We start from the raw sequence: 21,380 nt of genomic DNA, 5'->3' as shown, positions 1-21,380 counted from the left end.
ATGAGTTTTATCTGGGTCCATATCTTAACTAGAGACAGACTGAATGAGTTTTATCTGGGTCCATATCTTAACTAGAGACTGACTGAATGAGTTTTATCTGGGTCCATATCTTAACAACTAGAGACAGACTGAATGAGTTTTATCTGGGTCCATATCTTAACTAGAGACAGACTGAATGAGTTTTATCTGGGTCCATATCTTAACTAGAGAGAGACTGAATTAGTTTTATCTGATGTCACAGTTACTGGAGAACAATCAATAAACCAAGTCACTTAGGGATTTCAGACTTTAAAAATATGTTTCTGATTTAGTGTTAACTTGCTGACTATTAAAAAGATCTGGTGCATACCCAGAGAACATTACTTAATGTAGAGGTGCTGACTAACAGAGAATAAACAGGAAGCTATAAAAATACATAAGTCAAACTCTCTCTGTATATATATAAACCCCCCAGTCATTCAGGGTCTGAAGGAACAGTGATGCCGAAACCTTGGTGTTTTACTCAATACATGACTGGGGGGTTTATATAGAGAGAATGGGACTAACTAGCTGACTATGGACACATTTAAATCCTAATCTGTACTGACCCTGATCCAAAACCATGGTGTCTGGTGGGATGGATTGACCTCCCGGTGGAATTTCCATCACAAGTATTTGATAGTGTGCGGGACCCTATGTAGGGAATAGCATGCCATTTGGGACGTCCCCATAGCCTTAAAAACAGCAAGCAACAAGGGGCATAATCCCGATTTATTAGGTGAATTCTACACGGTATTGATTGAACTGACTGTACTACAGTCAAATCTGATACATCACAACATAGCCGTCCCAAAATGGCTCCCTGTTCCCTTTATAGTGCACTACTTTGGACTACGGGACGTTCTGGCTCGGAATAGGATGACTTACTCTACTTATGACCAAGGGCCCAGTCTTTCTGAGTGTATCCTGAAATAGCACCCTAATCCTTATGCAGTGCACTACGACCCTATGGACCCTGGTCAAAAGAAGTGCACTGCATAGGGAATGGGGTGCCATTTTAAAGCTCTGACAAAAAAACAGCCACAACTGAAGGACTAATTCCCGTCCCCAACCTGTTGATGTGTCAAAGCTTGCTGTTGGTCGCTATGGTTACAAGGTTCCCCCTTTGGATGGTTTGTGTTGCTCCTCATCCTCTATCGTCGGCCCGGCGACAGTTACCATAGAAATACATCCTCTATCGTCGGCCCGGCGACGGTTACCATAGAAATCCATCCTCTATCGTCGGCCCGGCGACAGTTACCATAGAAATACATCGAAACGAATCAACCAATCGATCAAATCAATGATAGTTAGATCAATCTAACAGCTAGGAAAGAAGAGGCCATGCATCTGTTTAAACACACAGGAGGACAACAGGACATTATTGAGTCTGTCAAGGCCAGTGCATCAGAAACATTGTGAGATCAGTCGACCAACCTGTCGGGCATCTTAAAGGTCAATAAAATGGCCACCTTATGCTTCTGGCCAGCGGACGTTCAGTTCAACAGCAAAGCATGCAGTGCAATGTGTGTCCATTTGAAATGACAAGGGGAATCATAGGACATGCCATAATGTGTGTGTGTGTGTGTGTGTGTGTGTGTGTGTGTGTGCGCGCAAGACACTGAGACAGTAAAAAAACAACCACCCGTCAGTCATCTCAATGTCCATTACAGTTTCTTCATCTCTCATCATCCTCGTGTCTCTTTACAGTAGTTGTTATCTCATTCATTCACCATCATGGCTTTAAGTTGAAGATAAATTCATTCATTATCTATGAAGATTCTTCTCCTTTAAAAGAGGACTGTGAAAGTCCTTCCAGTCCTGTCATCATAATAATCATCGCTTACATCTTAAAAACAACACAAAGGGATTCAGAGGCCGAATCCTAAATGGTACCCTACTTTTGATATAGGGACAGTGAAAGAAATGGGACAGGTTGGGTTATAGGTGTCTGCTCCTCAAGCCCTATTCCCTACAAAGTGCACTACTTTTGACCATAGCCCTGGTCAAACGTAGTCTACCACATAGAGAACAGGGTACCATTTAGGACTCTACCTAGGCTAGATAGTTCACCGCAACATGCTAACAGTGAACACCTCGCTTGTCTTTCTGTGTCTGTCCGTCCGTCCGCAGTGACAACGATACAATCTCAGCTTTTTAAGAAGTAGATTACTATGGCTATTAAGAGATCACTTTAACTCTGAAAGATACGTAAAATAACTTTCTCTCTCGCTCTCTCCTCTTTGTCATATTGGTGTGAGGAGAGAGAGAGAGAGAGAGAGAGAGAGAATTAATTAAAAAAATAAACAATACAAAGATAGATTGATAATTATTAACAACATCGAGCAGGCACATCACCCTGGTTGTTTCTCAAATGGCACCATATTCCCTATATAGTGCACTACTTTACCAAAGTAGGGAATAGAGTATAATTTGGGATGCAGTCGACCTATCTATCAAAGCAACACCTGTAGTCAGTCAGTTTAAATCATTACTTTGCCGTTTGTAACAAAACAACACACTGAAAAATAGAAGTATGGAACTTTTAAATATTAGGAAATACTTTAGATTTTTTTTTTTTTATCGTATCTTGATTTCACACCACAACCAATGAAGTACAAGTCCTCACAGGAAAATATACAATTCCAGGTTTTTTCCTCTTTTTTGGGGGGGAGGATTGAATATTATTTTTCTTAGTTCGTCATCAAGGTGCTAGAAGTCCCTCATGTCATGTACGAGTGGGTGTGTTGTTGTCCTTCTTAATTAATGGTCCGGGGGGAAACGAGGGTGCAGGCGGAACCAAAATAATCTTAATGAGACAATTCTTCTTTCTTTCAATTATTTCTCTAGAAGGGAGGGAGTCAAGTACGAGCCTGTAGCTAGCTAGCAGTGTCCTAACACTGTAAAATGGCTTCCTTCCTCTGTCAGCTCTCTGCTTTCCTGTATGTCTAGTACAGTAAGACACTACATCATCTGTCATGTCGCTTTCCTTTTGGCTCTTCAACTATGTCAGATCAGCAGCTGAGAGGGAAAGAAGGCCGTCTGATTTGGACAAAGAAAGACTAGTTGTGTGTCTGTCCGTTTAATTGTTTGGTCTCTCGCCCTCTCCTTCTGTCACTGTCTCCCCCCTCTCTATCTCTCCCTCCCTCTCTATCTCTCCCTCCCTCTCTGTCTCTCTCTCTCTCTCTCCCTCCCTCTCTGTCTCTCTCTTTCTCTCCCTCCCTCTCTGTCTCTCTCTTTCTCTCCCTCCCTCCCTCCGTCTCTCTCTTTCTCTCCCTCCCTCCCTCCCTCCGTCTCTCTCTTTCTCTCCCTCCGTCTCTCTTTCTCTCCCTCCCTCCCTCCGTCTCTCTCTTTCTCTCCCTCCCTCCCTCCGTCTCTCTCTTTCTCTCCCTCCCTCCCCTCCGTCTCTCTCTCCCCCTCCCTCCCTCCCTCCGTCTCTCTCTCCGTCTCCCTCCCTCCGTCTCTCTCTCCGTCTCCCTCCGTCTCTCTCTCCGTCTCTGTCTCTCTCTCCGTCTCTCTCTCCGTCTCCCTCCGTCTCTCTCTCCGTCTCCCTCCGTCTCTCTCTCCGTGTCCCTCCGTCTCTCTCTCCCTCTCCGTCTCCCTCCCTCCCTCCCTCCCTCCCTTTCTGTCTCTCCCTCCCCCTCTCTGTCTCTCTCCCCCTCTCTGTCTCTCTCTCCCCCTCTCTGTCTCTCTCTCCCCCCTCTCTGTCTCTCTCTCCCCCTCTCTGTCTCTCTCTCCCCCTCTCTGTCTCTCTCTCCCCCTCTCTGTCTCTCTCTCCCCCTCTCTGTCTCTCTCTCTGTCTCTCTCCCCCTCTCTGTCTCTCTCTCCCCCTCTCTTTCTCTCTCTTTCTCTCCCTCTCTGTGATGTGTGGTGATAGGGGCTACATCTCTCTCTCCTTCTCAGAGTGATGTGTCTTGGTGGATACTCTGCAGACAGTCCAGTAGTTGCTGATAGGTGTTGCCAGGTGAGGCTACGGTCTGGAAGACCGACTGGAAGGCTCTGCGGTCCAACTCTTCATCTAACTGGTGTCTGTAGAAGTCCAGGGCTACCAGACAGAACAGGCTGATGTCCACCACGTCACTCTTACCCATACGGCTGATGACATGGGGCAGGCTGGGGGGGAGAGGAGTTAAGGAGAGATGGAGGACAATATGACTTCTACTTCTCTACCACACAGACAGACAGACAGACAGACAGACAGACAGACAGACAGACAGACAGACAGACAGACAACACCCCCACCCGTCCCCCTCTCTAGTAAGGATACAGAGCAGAGACCCACTGGGAGGTGGAGGCAGAGATAAAGAAGCAAGACAGACTCCACATGGCCATGGCGACTGGGGTTCTCTGGGTGAAGTTAGATAGAGACAGTAACACCCAGTCTGTCACCATACTGGACTGGCCTGTAGCATGGAGGGTCTGGAACACCTGAGAGACACAGGGTTAGAGAGAGAGGGAGAGTTAGATAGAGACAGTAACACCCAGTCTGTCACCATACTGGACTGGCCTGTAACATGGAGGGTCTGGAACACCGGAGAGGGAGGAGGAAGAGAGGGAGGGAGGAGAGAGGGAGGAGAGATGGGGGGATTGGAAAGAGAGTGAGTTGTCTGTCACATGGAGTTGTACCCACCTTTACTGTCCACCATTCTCACACTGACCTTGTAGACGACAGTAGCCATGAACTGTGGGTAAGGCTGCTGATTGGACAGGAACTCTCCGATGACCTTGTTCATGACGTCCTGCGGAGGGAAGAAGTCGTCCAGGAACTGAGGAAGAATCCTGGCCACCACCCGTGCCTCGCTGGGGAAACCCTTACGGATCCTGGGACAGCAATGTAGGAAATATCAGGGATAACGGACATGGAAAAGCAGACATCAGAAAACAACTGTAAGACTGGGTACATTGTTATAAAATAGACAACCCCCCCAAAAAGACTGGGTACATGAGACGTTATAAAATAGACCCAAAAATAAAGGATCCCGGAAGACCAGGAATAACGGACATGGAAACCCAGATATCAGTCTATGTCTATGGTTGATATGAGAAAACATCAAACCAGATATATAACGGTCTATTACTATGGTTGATATGAGAAAACTGTTCCCATTACATTCATTTAGCAGATGGGCTAACAGTAATGTTCTGAAGCCCCACTGGATGAAATATGACAGAGTGTTGTGTGTCTGATAGAGTTGTGTGTAGACGTGTTTATTGTCCAGACGTGTTGTTGTCGTCACCACCCTACCTGTCGAAGAGCACAGAGACCCTCTCCATGGCAACGATGACAGACTCGCTGTCGGGGGCCTGAGGGTCGACAGCGCCGGCGGGGCGACCAGGGCTGGCCTTCTCCTTGCCTGAGGAGAAAGCAACAGGACCCGAGGTAACCTCTGACCCCTGACCTCTAACCTCTGACCCCATCACCTCTGACCCCAACGCTGACTCTGCTGTCGACGCTGAGGTACGCACCGCTGGGAGGATGAGAGGGTGATTCGTCGTGATTATTAAATTACTAAACGATTGTTTGATGGAAAAGTTTGGTTATTTTTTATTCATAGACAAAGCTGGTTTGGTGGTAGCCTGGGTATCAGTCTGTGTGTTCCACCTTGTGGAATGTTAGCTAAACAGACTGGTACCCAGGCTAGTTTGTGAGGGAGGAGTTTGTAGGATTGGGGTTAGTTAATTGGTCGTAGGAGGGAATCTTGTTTTCCTGTCCTGGGAAGAAAGGGGCTTCTTAGAATTGTTAGCATTAGCTATATACTTTATTATGTTAGTGTTAGCTATATTAGCGATAGCTATAGCCCCTACATTGTTATGTTAGCGTTAGCTATAGCCCCTACATTGTTATGTTAGTGTGAGCTATAGCCTCTACATTGTTATGTTAGCGATAGCTATTGCCCCTACATTGTTATGTTAGCGATAGCTATAGCCCCTACATTGTTATGTTAGTGTGAGCTATAGCCTCTACATTGTTATGTTAGCGATAGCTATAGCCTCTACATTGTTATGTTAGCGATAGCTATGCCTTTATGTTAGCGATAGCTATAGCCTCTACATTGTTTGTTAGCATAGCTATGCTTATTGGTAGCGCCTCTACATTGTTATGTTAGCGATAGCTATAGCCCCTACATTGTTATGTTAGCGATAGCTATAGCCTCTACATTGTTATGTTAGCGATAGCTATAGCCCCTACATTGTTATGTTAGTGTGAGCTATAGTCTCTACATTGTTATGTTAGCAATAGCTATAGCGTCTACATTGTTATATTAACGATAGCTATAGCCTCTACATTGTTATGTTAGCGATACCCTCTACATTGATATGTTAGCGATAGCTATAGCCTCTGAATTGTTACGTTAGCTTTATTCCAGCTCTAGCATGGCAGGACACTTGTTATACACCTACAGTGTAATGCATTATTCTCATGCGTACATGCAAGCGTAAGCTACCTAGAATTAGTTTAGTGTTAATGGCTAATAGTTAGTTGTCTTGGAACTACATACATGCAGGGCTAGGCAAGTTAGCATTAGTTAGGTTATATTAACTAGTATCTAGTTACCCTACTTGTGTAATATGAGTAGGATGGTATCGTTTTTGTAAAATCATAGCTGTGTACATGCAGATAGCAGGAATCAGCTAGCTAGAGTTAGTTAGCCAGGTATAGGTATGTCTAGATGTCTTACCTGTGTATGTGCAGCTATGAGCTAGCAAGCGTTAGTAAGATGATACAAGGTAGCTAACGTTTGTCAGGTGATAGTAGCGAGTATCTATTAGTCTTCCCTGTGTACATGCAGGGCTAAGCTAGCTAGTGTTAGTAAAGTTATTATAGTAATAGTAGCAGCTATATTATCTTCCCTGTGTACATGCAGGGCTAAGCTAGCTAGCGTTAGTTAGATGACACTAGGTATAGGTAGATGTTACCTGTGAACATGCAGGGCTAAGCTAGCTAGCATTAGCTAGATGATACTAGGTATAGGTAGATGTTACCTGTGTACATGCAGGGCTAAGCTAGCTAGCGTTAGCTAGATGATACTAGGTATAGGTAGATGTTACCTGTGTACATGCAGGGCTAAGCTAGCTAGCGTTAGCTAGATGATACTAGGTATAGGTAGATGTTACCTGTGTACATGCAGGGCTAAGCTAGCTAGCGTTAGCTAGATGATACTAGGTATAGGTAGATGTTACCTGTGTACATGCAGGGCTAAGCTAGCTAGCGTTAGTTAGATGATACTAGGTATAGGTAGATGTTACCTGTGTACATGCAGGGCTAAGCTAGCTAGCGTTAGATGATACTTGGTATATGTTGATGTTACCTGTGTACATGCAGGTGAGCATGAGTCCCAGTGCAGACATGGCTCTGTGAGGGCTGGGCATGTTAACCCTGTCGACACTCAGTTTAACCAGTGCCTCTCCGTCCATACGAGACAGCTGCTCCGACAGCAGGAGGCGCTCCAACCCACGCAACACACAGTGGTAGATCACTGAGGGGGTAGAGTCTTCACTGGCTGATACCATCACACCACACATCTAGAGAGGTGGAGGGGGGACGGAGGGAGAGAGAGATGGATTAGTACTAACCTGTACAACCTCAGCAGTACTACAGTACTAACCTGTATAACCCCAGCAGTACTAACCTGTATAACCCCAGCAGTACTACAGTACTAACCTGTATAACCCCAGCAGTACTACAGTACTAACCTGTATAACTCCAGCGGTACTACAGTACTAACCTGTATAACCCCAGCGGCACTACAGTACTAACCTGTATAACCCCAGCAGTACTACAGTACTAACCTGTATAACCCCAGCAGTCTACAGTACTAACCTGTATAACCCCAGTAGTACTACAGTACTAACCTGTACAACCCCAGCAGTACTACAGTACTAACCTGTACAACCCCAGCAGTACTACAGTACTAACCTGTACAACCCCAGCAGTACTACAGTACTAACCTGTACAACCCCAGCAGTACTAACCTGTACAACCCCAGCAGTACTAACCCGTACAACCCCAGCAGTACTAACCTGTATAACCCCAGCAGTACTACAGTACTAACCTGTATAACCCCAGCAGTACTACAATACTAACCTGTATAACCCCAGTAGTACTACAGTACTAACCTGTACAACCCCAGCAGTACTACAGTACTAACCTGTACAACCCCAGCAGTACTACAGTACTAACCTGTACAACCCCAGCAGTACTAACCTGTACAACCCCAGCAGTACTAACCCGTACAACCCCAGCAGTACTAACCTGTATAACCCCAGCAGTACTACAGTACTAACCTGTATAACCCCAGTAGTACTACAATACTAACCTGTATAACCCCAGTAGTACTACAGTACTAACCTGTATAACCCCAGCAGTACTACCCTGTATAACCCCAGCAGTACTACAGTACTAACCTGTATAACCCCAGCAGTACTACAATACTAACCTGTATAACCCCAGTAGTACTACAGTACTAACCTGTATAACCCCAGCAGTACTACAATACTAACCTGTATAACCCCAGTAGTACTACAGTACTAACCTGTATAACCCCAGCAGTACTACAGTACTAACCTGTATAACCCCAGCAGTACTAACCTGTACAACCCCAGCAGTACTAACCTGTACAACCCCAGTAGTACTACAGTACTAACCTGTATAAGCCCAGCAGTACTACAATACTAACCTGTATAACCCCAGTAGTACTACAGTACTAACCTGTATAACCCCAGCAGTACTACAGTACTAACCTGTACAACCCCAGCAGTACTAACCTGTACAACCCCAGCAGTACTACAGTACTAACCTGTATAACCCCAGCAGTACTAACCTGTACAACCCCAGCAGTACTACAGTACTAACCTGTATAACCCCAGCAGTACTACAATACTAACCTGTATAACCCCAGTAGTACTACAGTACTAACCTGTATAACCCCAGCAGTACTACAGTACTAACCTGTATAACCCCAGCAGTACTACAATACTAACCTGTATAACCCCAGCTGTAAACTCTGCTCCTACATCCAGAGGGTAGTTCTCCATCATGTAAAAGGCCACAGCACACATCACCAAGACATGCTGCTGGTTGTGCAGGTTCACACAGCTGAGAGACAGAGACAGAGAGAGACAGAGAGACATTACTAGCAATGACTTTGAGGGAAAGTTGTACTTAATATAACTGATATGTGGTTGTCTTACCTAGCTACTTGAAAATGAACACACTAACTGGAAGCCACTCTGGAAAAGAGCTAAATGACCAAAATGATCCTAAATATTAACCATGAGTTTAGTGAATACCATTGGGGTTATTATAATATAAACCATCAGCTTAGTGAATACCATTGGGGTTATTATAATATAAACCATCAGCTTAGTGAATACCATTGGGGTTATTATAATATAAACCATCAGCTTAGTGAATACCATTGGGGTTATTATAATATAAACCATCAGCTTAGTGAATACCATTGGGGTTATTATAATATAAACCATCAGCTTAGTGAATACCATTGGGGTTATTATAATATAAACCATCAGCTTAGTGAATACCATTGGGGTTATTATAATATAAACCATCAGCTTAGTGAATACCATTGGGGTTATTATAATATAAACCATCAGCTTAGTGAATACCATTGGGGTATTATAATATAAACCATCAGCTTAGTGAATACCATTGGGTTATTATAATATAAACCATCAGCTTAGTGAATACCATTGGGGTTATTATAATATAAACCATCAGCTTAGTGAATACCATTGGGGTTATTATAATATAAACCATTAGCTTAGTGAATACCATTGGGTTATTATAATATAAACCATCAGCTTAGTGAATACCATTGGGGTTATTATAATATAAACCATTAGCTTAGTGAATACCATTGGGGTTATTATAATATAAACCATCAGCTTAGTGAATACCATTGGGGGTATTATAATATAAACCATCAGCTTAGTGAATACCATTGGGGTATTATAATATAAACCATCAACTTAGTGAATACCATTGGGTTATTATAATATAAACCATCAGCTTAGTGAATACCATTGGGGTTATTATAATATAAACCATCAGCTTAGTGAATACCATTGGGGTTATTATAATATAAACCATCAGCTTAGTGAATACCATTGGGGTTATTATAATATAAACCATCAGCTTAGTGAATACCATTGGGTTATTATAATATAAACCATCAGTTTAGTGAATACCATTGGGGTTATTATAATATAAACCATTAGCTTAGTGAATACCATTGGGTTATTATAATATAAACCATCAGCTTAGCTTTCAGCATGACACATCCTTTACAATATATTACACTTCATTGGACTATGTCAATATGTTAGGAATATAATGCCATTGTTGATTAGATGTCTTTTCATTAATTATTATATTTTTTGTCTATTTTAGTCTATTTTCTTTTGAACCATACAGTCTATCCACTAGAAACGCATGGTCACAAAACATTTATACAGTTGAAGTCGGAAGTTTACATACACCTTAGCCAAATACGTTTTTCACAATTCCTGACATTTAATCCTAGGAAAAATTGTCTTAGGTCAGTTAGGATCACCACTTTATTTTAAGAATGTGAAATGTCAGAATAATAGTAGAGAGAATGATTTATTTCAGCTTTTATTTCTTTCATCACATTCCCAGTGGGTCAGAAGTTTACATACACTCAATTAGTATTTGGTAGCATTGCCTTTAAATTGTTTAACTTGGGTCAAACGTTTTGGGTAGCCTTCCACAAGCTTCCCACAATAAGTTGGGTGAATTTTAGCCCATTCCTCCTGACAGAGTTGGTGTAACTGAGTCAGGTTTGTAGGCCTCCTTGCTCGCACACGCTTTTTCAGTTCTGCCCACACATTTTCTATAGGATTGAGGTCAGGGCTTTGTGATGGCCACTCTAATACCTTGACTTTGTTGTCCTTAAGTCATTTTGCCACAACTTTGGAAGTATGCTTGGGGTCGTTGTCCATTTGGAAGACCCATTTGCGACCAAGCTTTAACTTCCTGACTGATGTCTTGAGTTGTTGCTTCAATATATCCACATAATTTCCCCTCCTCATGATGCCATCTATTTTGTGAAGTGCACCAGTCCCTCCTGCAGCAAAGCACCCCCACAACATGGTACTGCCACCCCCGTGCTTCACGGTTGGGATGGTGTTCTTCAGCTTGCAAGCGTCCCCCTTTTTCCTCCAAACATAATGATGGTCAATATGACCAAACAGTTCTATTTTTGTTTCATCAGACCAGAGGATATTTCTCCAAAAAGTACAATCTTTGTTCCCATGTGCAGTTGCAAACTGTCATCTGGCTTTTTTATGGCGGTTTTGGAGCAGTGGCTTCTTCCTTGCTGAGCGGCCTTTCAGGTTGTGTCGATATAGGACTCGTTTTTCTGTGGATATAGATACTTTTGTACCTGTTTCCTCCAGCATCTTCACAAGGTCCTTTGCTGTTGTTCTGGGATTGATTTGCACTTTTCGCACCAAAGTCCGTTAATCTCTAGGAGACAAAACGCGTCTCCTTCCTGAGCAGTATGACGGCTGCGTGGTCCCATGGTGTTTATACTTGTGTACTATTGTTTGTACAGATGAACGTGGTACCTTCAGGCATTTGGAAATTGCTCCCAAGGAAAGAACCAGACTTGTGGAGGTCTACAATTTCTTTTCTGAGGTCTTGGACACAGTCAACTTCGTGTATGTAAACTTCTGACCCACTGGAATTATGATACAGTGAATTATAAGTGAATTAATCTGTCTGTAAACAACTGTTGGAAAAATGACTTGTGCGATGCACAAAGTAGATGTCCTAACCGACTTGTTAAAACTATATATAGTTTGTTAACAAGAAATTTGTGGAGTGGTTGTAAAAACGAGTTTTAATGACTCCAACCTGAGTGTATGTAAACTCAACTGTATGTTTGAATACATTTTTTTAAAAGTTATCCAAGTATAAATGACCAAAATTACCATAGATTGCCATAGATATTGTGTTAATTACCATTATGACTGAAGATTCCAGTAACTTTAGTAAATTACTGGTAGCTTTGCAGAACTAGTCATGACCGTGCATTTCATCCTAGCCTCGTCCGTGACTAGAGCACACAGAAGGAATGACATCCATCCTCATTACATTTATCCCTGACAACAGAAAATGACATCTCAGAGCTAATACCACACACAGAATCATTACCCTCACAAATGAGGCTGACCTTGAATGGCTGATTGACTGTAATTTAATGATGTAGACCATCAGAGGGGTCAAATTAAGGGCCTGGTTCTCTTTCAACATCAACAGCAGGGACACAGAGACGTAGGTCTTCAACCCAGCATGGTTTAGTCTGGTATTAACATCAGGGGACGGTTGAACCTTAGGACAAGGCTCTGATCAAGTAGCCACCCTTTGCCATGACGACAGCTTGGCATTCTCTCAACCAGCTTCACCTGGAATTATTTTCCAACCGTCTTGAAGGAGTTCCCACATATGCACTTGTTGGCTGCTTTTCCTTCACTGAGGTCCAACTCATCCCAAACCATTTTAAGTGGGCTGTGTGTGTGTGTGTGTGTGTGTGTGTGTGTGTGTGTGTGTTACTCACTGTGCTATGGCCCGTAGGTTACTCAGTATGTACTCAGAGACAGCAGGTATCAGTTGTTTCACCGTGTCGTCCAGCAGGTCACACTCCAGTACATACAGAAGGCCGTGCAGCGCTCCCATACGGCTGGGGAGGTGGGTGCTGCGCAGGGTCAGCTCCAACACCCGACACACAGGTTCAGACGTAGCCTTGTCCTGAACACACACACACACAGGTTTGTAAGCACACATATTAAAAAAAAAAACATTTGTGGGGCGTGGCCAAAGGCGTGGTCTCCAAGCAAACATTTTATAGGCCCTCCACTTGGCCGCAGCGACCAACCAAATGTAACCGTTTGAAAGCTTATTTGGCCACAGGACGGTAGAAGATTTGTATGTAAAATGAGTGTAGGGGGAAACAGTGGTGTGTCTCACCATGCCCAGTACAGCTGCAGCCTTGCAGAGAGCAGGCACCAGGTACTGGTTCACTATCTCATCTTCAGCAGGATGACTCTTCTGCAGCTCCATCAGAGTGGTGAACATCATGTCAAACTGGTTACGCTCCGTGAACAGGTCAGAGACCGCCAACAACTAGAGAGACGGGAGGGAGAAACCTCTTAACAACCAAGGAAATGATCAACAAAGAAATACGAGAGTGATTCTCTCCCCATCCCATCATGCATCAGTGCAAGTATGGCTGGAGGGAGTTTCCACCTTAGTCCTCAATCCAATGTAACCATTGTGTGAATGAATGAACAAACTAACAAGTCTGAGTTCTTACCGATCGGACAACCTCGCTGATGAGCACAACAGGGGTGCGTCTGTTGCTAGGGGAACCGGGGAGGAGCCACTGGCTGTAAAGCTCCAATAGGAACTGAGAACAGGAGTGGATGTCTACACCTGCACGATGCTTCCTATAGAGGGAGAAGAGAGGAGGTTAGAGAGAGAGAGAGAGAACAGGAGTGGATGTCTACACCTGTATCCTGCTTTGATAGATGTGTGTGTGTGTTTTACCTGGAATTGATAGGAGAGGTAGGAAGAGAGGCGGGGGCCGGAGTATCAGTCTCATCTTCCTCATCTTCACCCCACTCTTCCTCTCTCAGAGGGGTAATGTTGTTCCCCAGCCACACAGAATGGATGGACACCTGATGGAGAGAGAGACAAAGGAGTGGAATTAGAGCGAGAGAGAGAGAGAGAGAAAGGAGAGGATTTAGAGAGAGACCCTGAAAATATCTGCAAGAGAAGCACACACAGCTATGCCATTTGGTCTGTCTGTCTTCCCTTTCCTCCCTAGCCCCCTCTCTCCTTCACTCCCCTCCATCCTACCTGTCCCAGTTTGTAGTCCATGTTTCCCATCTCTCTCTCTGTGTTGATCTGGAGCAGGAGTTTCTCATGGCTGATCAGTGTACCTGCTGAGACACACAGAGAAACACACTGTTCATCAATTACTAGGACCCATGAGGACCTCTGAACCCTGCACAGCTGAATGGATCTGACCCCAGGATGACACTACTACAAACAACTAGGTCTACCTGCTGAGACAGCAGACAGGGAGGGGACAGGGTCCCAGGTGTGTTACCTGCTGAGACAGCAGACAGGGAGGGGACAGGGTCCCAGGTGTGTTACCTGGTGAGACAGCAGACAGGGAGGGGACAGGGTACCAGGTGTGTTACCTGCTGAGACAGCAGACAGGGAGGGGACAGGGTCCCAGGTGTGTTACCTGGTGAGACAGCAGACAGGGAGGGGACAGGGTCCCAGGTGTGTTACCTGCTGAGACAGCAGACAGGGATGGGACAGGGTCCCAGGTGTGTTACCTGGTGAGACAGCAGACAGGGAGGGGACAGGGTACCAGGTGTGTTACCTGGTGAGACAGCAGACAGGGAGGGGACAGGGTCCCAGGTGTGTTACCTGGTGAGACAGCAGACAGGGAGGGGACAGGGTCCCAGGTGTGTTACCTGGTGAGACAGCAGACAGGGAGGGGACAGGGTCCCAGGTGTGTTACCTGGTGAGACAGCAGACAGGGAGGGGACAGGGTCCCAGGTGTGTTACCTGCTGAGACAGCAGACAGGGATGGGACAGGGTCCCAGGTGTGTTACCTGGTGAGACAGCAGACAGGGAGGGGACAGGGTACCAGGTGTGTTACCTGGTGAGACAGCAGACAGGGAGGGGACAGGGTACCAGGTGTGTTACCTGGTGAGACAGCAGAGAGGGAGGGGACAGGGTCCCAGGTGTGTTACCTGGGTGAGACAGCAGACAGGGAGGGGACAGGGTACCAGGTGTGTTACCTGGTGAGACAGCAGACAGGGAGGGGACAGGGTACCAGGTGTGTTACCTGGTGAGACAGCAGACAGGGAGGGGACAGGGTCCCAGGTGTGGTAGGGATGGTGTGTGTGGACGTTGTCTCTCTTAGACACCATGGCCTGGATCTCTCTCTCCACCGCTCCTCTGATCACTGACAACTTCCTGCCAAACCTGACGGGAAGACAAGACCAACGCAATGTCAGGAATAACTAGGTCACCTGTCAATATGAATATAGTATGAGGGGAAAAGCCATTTTACAAAGTGAGAAAGTCTGAAGACTGTGGTATTTTAGGCTGTTGCTTGGTGTGGATGTGTATAATGGGTAGCCTGATAATTGGGTCAGTATTACAGACACAGCCCAGAGCACATGAGTAGAAGTAGAAACCAGAATTGGGGTAAATAACTACCGATCTGATGTTCAAAAGTTGTTGTCGGTTGTAGTGAATAATAACGGATACATTGTGTAAACAGTACAAGAGAAAAGTTGAGTCGGAGCCTGAAAGAACGGCGGCCATCTTGTAATTTGAGTTAGTAAAATAAGTAATTTCACTGTACTTGTGCATGTGACATTAAAACTTGAAACTTAATGTGTGTGTGTGTGTGTGTACCGTGTGTGTGTGTGTACCGTGTGTGTACCATGAGTGTGTGTACCGTGTGTACCGTGTGTGTGTGTGTACCGTGTGTGTACCGTGTGTACCGTGTGTGTACCGTGTGTACCGTGTGTGTGTGTTACCGTGTGTGTGTGTGTATCGTGTGTGTGTGTGTACGTGTGTGTGTACCGTGTGTGTGTGTGTACCGTGTGTGTGTGTGTACCGTGTGTGTGTTTAAGGTGTGTGTGTTTAAGGTGTGTGTACCGTGTGTGTGTGTGTGTGTGTGTGTGTGTGTGTGTGTGTGTGTGTGTGTGTGTGTGTGTGTGTGTGTGTGTGTGTGTGTGTGTGTGTGTGTACCGTGTGTGTGTGTGTGTGTGTGTGTACCATGTGTGTGTGTGTGTGTGTGTGTACCATGTGTGTGTGTGTGTGTGTGTGTGTGTGTGTGTGTGTGTGTGTGTGTGTGTGTGTGTGTGTGTGTGTGTGTGTGTGTGTGTGTGTGTGTGTGTGTGTGTGTGTGTGTGTGTGTGTGTGTGTGTGTGTGTGTACCATGTGTGTGTGTGTGTGTGTGTGTGTGTGTGTGTGTGTGTGTGTGTGTGTGTAGTGTAGTGTAGTGTAGTGTAGTGTAGTGTAGTGTAGTGTACCGTGTGTCCAGGACTTTAAGGGTCTTGTTTCTAGGCTGTTGTTCGAGACAGGAGACAGCAGGGTTTCCAGCAGTAGGGAGAGTCATGGCACTCAGAACCAGAGAGGTGATGGCCTGCACTGCTAACACATTCAACTGGCTCCGCTCCAAGTCCTCCTGTTCAACACACACAGAGAGAGAGAGAGAGAGAGAGACAGAGAGACACAGAGACACAGAGAGAGAGAGACAGACAGAGAGAGACAGAGACACAGAGAGAGAGAGAGACACAGAGAGAGAGAGACACGGAGACAGACAGAGAGAAAGAAAGAGAAACACCATTGTAAATCGAACCCATATTTATGTTTATTTATTTTCCCTTTTGTACTTTAACCATTTGTACATCATTACAACACTGTATGTAGACATAATATGACATTTGTAATGTCTTCATTCCTTTGGAACTTCTGTGAGTGTAATGTTTATTGTTCATTTTTATTGTTTATTTCCCTTTTGTATATTATCTACCTCACTTGCTTTGGCAATGTTAACATATGTTTCCCATGTCAATAAAGACCCTTGAATTGAATTGAGAGTGAGACAGACAGAGACAGAGACAGAGAGAGAGAGAGACAGTGAGAGAGACAGAGCGAGACAGAGACAGACAGAGACAGAGAGACAGACAGACAGAGAGAGAGACAGACAGAGAGAGAGACAGACAGAGAGAGAGCGAGACAGACAGAGAGAGAGCGAGACAGACAGAGAGAGAGCGAGACAGACAGAGAGAGAGCGAGACAGACAGACAGAGAGCGACAGAGAGAGAGAGACAGACAGCGAGACAGAGAGAGAGGAGTGTGTACCTCCTGTTCTCTCTCCTCCTCCTGGTCCATTGAGATGGGTTGAGTGACCAGAACTCCCAGCAGTGTGGCCCAGGTCTCTTCAAACTGGGTCCTACTGCTCCAGCCTGAATACCACACATGTTCATACTACAGGTTATAAACACTTAAAGGATCAGTCTAACAGTCTACTGTAGATATGGAATAGACCTCTAGAACAATGACATATCAGGTTATAAACACTTGGCCCTCTCACCCAGTGTGTTGATGCGATACAGGAACTCCCTGAACACGTCTTTCTCCTGAAGGAACTCCACAGGGATCTCAGGCAGGGTGGTCCCAAACTCTCCCCCCGGCCGAGGGGACCAGCCCAGCTTCCACACCTACAGAGGTTACACACAGACACGTTACAGGGGAAATACACTGGGGGGAAATAACTAGGCTTTAAAGCTGATACACTGGACACGACACTTTAAAAAGTGTTCCTTTGCATGTGTTGCAAGTTGGAATAGGCGAAAATAGAAGCTAAGGCTTTTGGACGAGTCACTGGCAGAGCTGTTGTGTTGATGTTTCATTGAAATGCTCTGCAAACATCTCACACACACAGGGGGAGGGACTCTAGTGTAGCTGTTGACCAGTGACTGACCAGGGGAGGGACTCTAGTGTAGCTGTTGACCAGTGACTGACCAGGGGAGGGACTCTAGTGTAGCTGTTGACCAGTGACTGACCAGGGGAGGGACTCTAGTGTAGCTGTTGACCAGTGACTGACCAGGGGGAGGGACTCTAGTGTAGCTGTTGACCAGTGACTGACCAGGGGAGGGACTCTAGTGTAGCTGTTGACCAGTGACTGACCAGGGGAGGGACTCTAGTGTAGCTGTTGACCAGTGACTGACCAGGGGGAGGGACTCTAGTGTAGCTGTTGACCAGTGACTGACCAGGGGAGGGACTCTAGTGTAGCTGTTGACCAGTGACTGACCAGGGGAGGGACTCTAGTGTAGCTGTTGACCAGTGACTGACCAGGGGAGGGACTCTAGTGTAGCTGTTGACCAGTGACTGACCAGGGGAGGGACTCTAGTGTAGCTGTTGACCAGTGGTAGTCTGGACAGACTGATGATGATGTTTCGGAGCATCGGCGTGAGGAAGGCTGGGATTCCGCTGTTTCTATGGTGACCCAGAGACAGAACGCTCTGGAGACCCTCCACCAGCTCGGCCATGATCTCACACGACCGTCGCTCACACACGTCTGGAACACACACACACACACATTACAGAGAACAGTAACACATCTAATGCACATTAAAACACAGCAAGCCAACAGACTGTATTAGTAGCCACTAGCCAGAAGACTTAACTATGATGAAACACGTTCTAACTCACTGAGACTGACTGAATAAAATGATAAGATCATGGAAACACACAACAACTATATTACTTACTGTCAGTGTTTGGAGAGTGGACCTGGTCTGTATCACTGTCTGACCTGGTGGTTCTCTTTCTCTCTGGATGTAAGAGATGGTCACCTGGACCTACTGCCACTAGAGAGGAGAGAGGGAGAGGAGAGGAGAGAGAGAGAGGAGAGGGAGAGAGAGAGGAGAGAGAGAGGGAGGGAGAGAGCGAGAGAGAGGGAAACAGAGAGGGAGAGAGAGAGAGGAGAGAGAGAGGGAGAGAGCGAGAGAGAGGAAAGAGAGAGGGAGAGAGAGGAAAGAGAGAGGGAGAGAGAGGAGAGAGAGAGGGAGAGGAGAGAGGAAAGAGAGAGGAGAGGAGAGCGAGAGGAAAGAAGAGAGGGAGAGGAGAGAAAGAGGAAAAGGGAGGGAGAGGTAGAGGAGAGAGAGTTTGATACTTTATGTGGATGTGTAATAAACATCGGCAGCAGAGGAAAAGCCTAGAAGTCATGTAGGCTATAAGGCCTGAGGGGGTGTGGTATATGGTCAATATACCACGGCTACGGGCTGTTTTTATCCACGACACAACACGGAGTGCCCGGATACAGCCCTTAACCGTGGTATACTGGCAATATACTGTACCACAAAGCCATACGGTTCATTGTTGCTGTTATAAACTGGTTACCAATGTAATTAGAGCAGGTATACGATCTGCCAATCAGCATTCAGGGCTCAAACCATCCAGTTTATAAATATGGTTGTGTCACATTCACACCACATGCAAATCCACTAATTGTGTCCAGGTTGATTCCCTCTCTCCTTCACACACACACTAACCTGCAGTGATGAGGAGTCGTAGACAGTGTATGACAGAGCAGGTGTGTGTTTTGTACGGGGCTGTAGACAGTGTGTTCCAGACACAGGGTTGTTGCAGGGCCAGACACAGACAGGACAGAGCCCCCTGCAGGTCAACACTCAGAGGAACACTGTCCTGGAGAACACGCCAGACCACCAACTAGAGAGAGAGAGACAACACCATGAAGCAGGGTTTATTCTGGAACAAAAAGGGGCTTAGGTGGTGAGTGAGAGGCCCCCCTATCTTGGCGGTGTAGTGAAAAGTTCAAAGTTTTAAGGAAATTTCCTGCAATTGTAGAAATGTCTCCATGGAGCTGAGAGAAAATGTTGCTGTTTTAAAAGCTACTTTTGGTGAATGATAGGCATGTTGCCATGACTGGTGCTGTGTCCTTCAGCTCAAACATAACATCTAAATCCATAGTGCTAAATTCACTGTTTGGGGGGGAATTTTCAATTCTTCCTGACCGTCTAACTTTTATTTAGGTGATTTTTATTTCTCAAAGATGATAATATTACCAAATACATAAAGTCCATAATCTCTTCTACATACTCTATATCTGGTTTTAGCGGTTTATACATTGAAATGTTTTTCCTAAAATTATTTTTTTTAAATATCTAAAATGTTATAGTGTTTGGACATAGGCGCCCCCCCCAAAAGTATTTTCTCATTGGCCAGGGATAGGGTCAAGTGTTAGAGGTCAGGGATGATAAACTTCTTACCTCGGTCGCCATGGTGATGAAGGTGGCGATGAGATGTTGTTTGTCTTCAGGGATTTGTAGAGGGGAAGGAAGCTGACCCACACACAGCAGATACTGAGACAGTGCTCTACACAGAGACATCACCCGCGGGTAGAGTCCAGCCTCACCTAGAATACACACACAGCAGATACTGAGACAGCTCTACATAGAGAGGGTAGAGCCATGCCTCACCTACAATACACACACAGCAGATACTGAGACAGCTCTACATAGAGAGGGTAGAGCCATGCCTCACCTAGAGAACAACAGAATAATTGACAGGTGAAAGAGACTATCTATCTATCTATATCTATATCTATCTATCTATATATATATATATATATATATAAACACACTAGTTTCAGGTTCTGCAAAATATGCTCTTTTAATTTCAAGATAAAGTGCCTTGCTCAAGGGCACAACGGCAGCAGAACCTGGGAGCACCAGGATACCGTAAAGGGCAGCACAGACTATGGTTTTTAGCCGTCTTATGCCAGGGTTTTTCCCCTCACGGCTGAGTCAGTGTGACAGGGTCCAGGTCTGCTGATTACATACCAGTGTGTACGGTCGAAGGCTCTGACAGCGTTCTGACAGCGTCACACATTTTGAGTCTTTATGGTGTCGTGTGGCTGGTGTTACGAGCAGATCCCAGTGACCAATAGGAACACGACCGGGAACGGAGTACGTACACAATAACATGATTATTGTGAACCGTCACATTCATATAAATAGTTTGATTAAAAACGTTTACATGCTTTGTCAGAAGAACGATTTATGATCACGTAATCAAAAGAAACGTTCTATCACAGAGACCATGTTATTTTTGAGCATCGTATTTGATTCCGAGTTGGGACATCTAAAGTTACCATGTGAAAACTATTTCTAGGACTCATATCTTTCAGTTGTTTTCCCAACTCCCTCGGGAGGCGAGCGCTGCCTGTGCTGGTAGATGGCTGACGTGGCCTCGCCAGCTAAATGGCCAGAATGGAACCACACACCTGAAGCACATGGTACAATCTGGCCAGGTCCATATCCACAGTTTAATCAGGTAACATCACAGTGTGATAATGGTACAATCTGGCCAGGTCCATATCCACAGTTTAACCAGGTAACATCACAGTGTGATAATGGAACAAGACTCAATCTGACGTACAGCGGGGAAAGGCTTTTAGTTGCCAGATCCTCCCATTTTTCAGCCCAGGATTCGAACCAACAACCTTCCGAGTTAGTCTTACCATAGACGATAGCCAGTTTGTCCCAGTAGGGCTCGGCCGGGTCAGGTTTGGCCGGCGGCAGGAAGGAATGGTGTGGAACAGGAAGTAGCTGTGTGACCCCGCTCAGATGATCCAGTGTCACGGCCAGGGCTGTCTCCAATAGCAACGACCCCTGACCCCGGGTTAACCTCTGAACCCCCAGGCTCAGACACGGACAGAGGAGAGACAGGTTGAAGTCCTGGTGGAGAGAGA

The 21,380-nt window shown here is 45.5% G+C and overlaps 1 protein-coding gene and 1 long non-coding RNA gene across 2 annotated transcripts in view; both read right to left on the bottom strand.

The window, feature by feature from the left end:
- Positions 1-3,831: 3,831 nt before the first annotated feature.
- LOC106596941 (huntingtin) overlaps positions 3,832-21,380 on the bottom strand; it is a 117,463-nt gene continuing 99,914 nt past the window's right edge. Inside the window, 20 exon segments of the mRNA XM_045716301.1 lie at positions 3,832-4,131; positions 4,286-4,446; positions 4,677-4,839; positions 5,264-5,486; positions 7,329-7,542; positions 9,001-9,115; positions 12,621-12,811; positions 13,031-13,186; positions 13,377-13,509; positions 13,610-13,740; positions 13,922-14,004; positions 14,928-15,067; positions 16,129-16,283; positions 16,964-17,067; positions 17,196-17,322; positions 17,998-18,182; positions 18,376-18,474; positions 19,159-19,336; positions 19,897-20,042; positions 21,150-21,366. Of these exon segments, the coding sequence (XP_045572257.1) occupies positions 3,918-4,131; positions 4,286-4,446; positions 4,677-4,839; positions 5,264-5,486; positions 7,329-7,542; positions 9,001-9,115; positions 12,621-12,811; positions 13,031-13,186; positions 13,377-13,509; positions 13,610-13,740; positions 13,922-14,004; positions 14,928-15,067; positions 16,129-16,283; positions 16,964-17,067; positions 17,196-17,322; positions 17,998-18,182; positions 18,376-18,474; positions 19,159-19,336; positions 19,897-20,042; positions 21,150-21,366 (3,135 nt within the window). The 3' untranslated portion in view covers positions 3,832-3,917.
- LOC123742380 (uncharacterized) lies at positions 7,836-8,678 on the bottom strand. Its single transcript, XR_006769510.1, has 3 exons — positions 8,273-8,678; positions 8,041-8,200; positions 7,836-7,872 (listed from the first exon to the last, which is right to left on the bottom strand). It is a non-coding gene; the product is annotated as an uncharacterized lncRNA (long non-coding RNA).

This window comes from Salmo salar, chromosome ssa04 (genome assembly GCF_905237065.1).
Source record: "Salmo salar chromosome ssa04, Ssal_v3.1, whole genome shotgun sequence".
In the NCBI taxonomy this organism is placed as follows: domain Eukaryota; kingdom Metazoa; phylum Chordata; class Actinopteri; order Salmoniformes; family Salmonidae; genus Salmo; species Salmo salar.
This window is presented reverse-complemented; position numbering and strand designations above follow the sequence as displayed.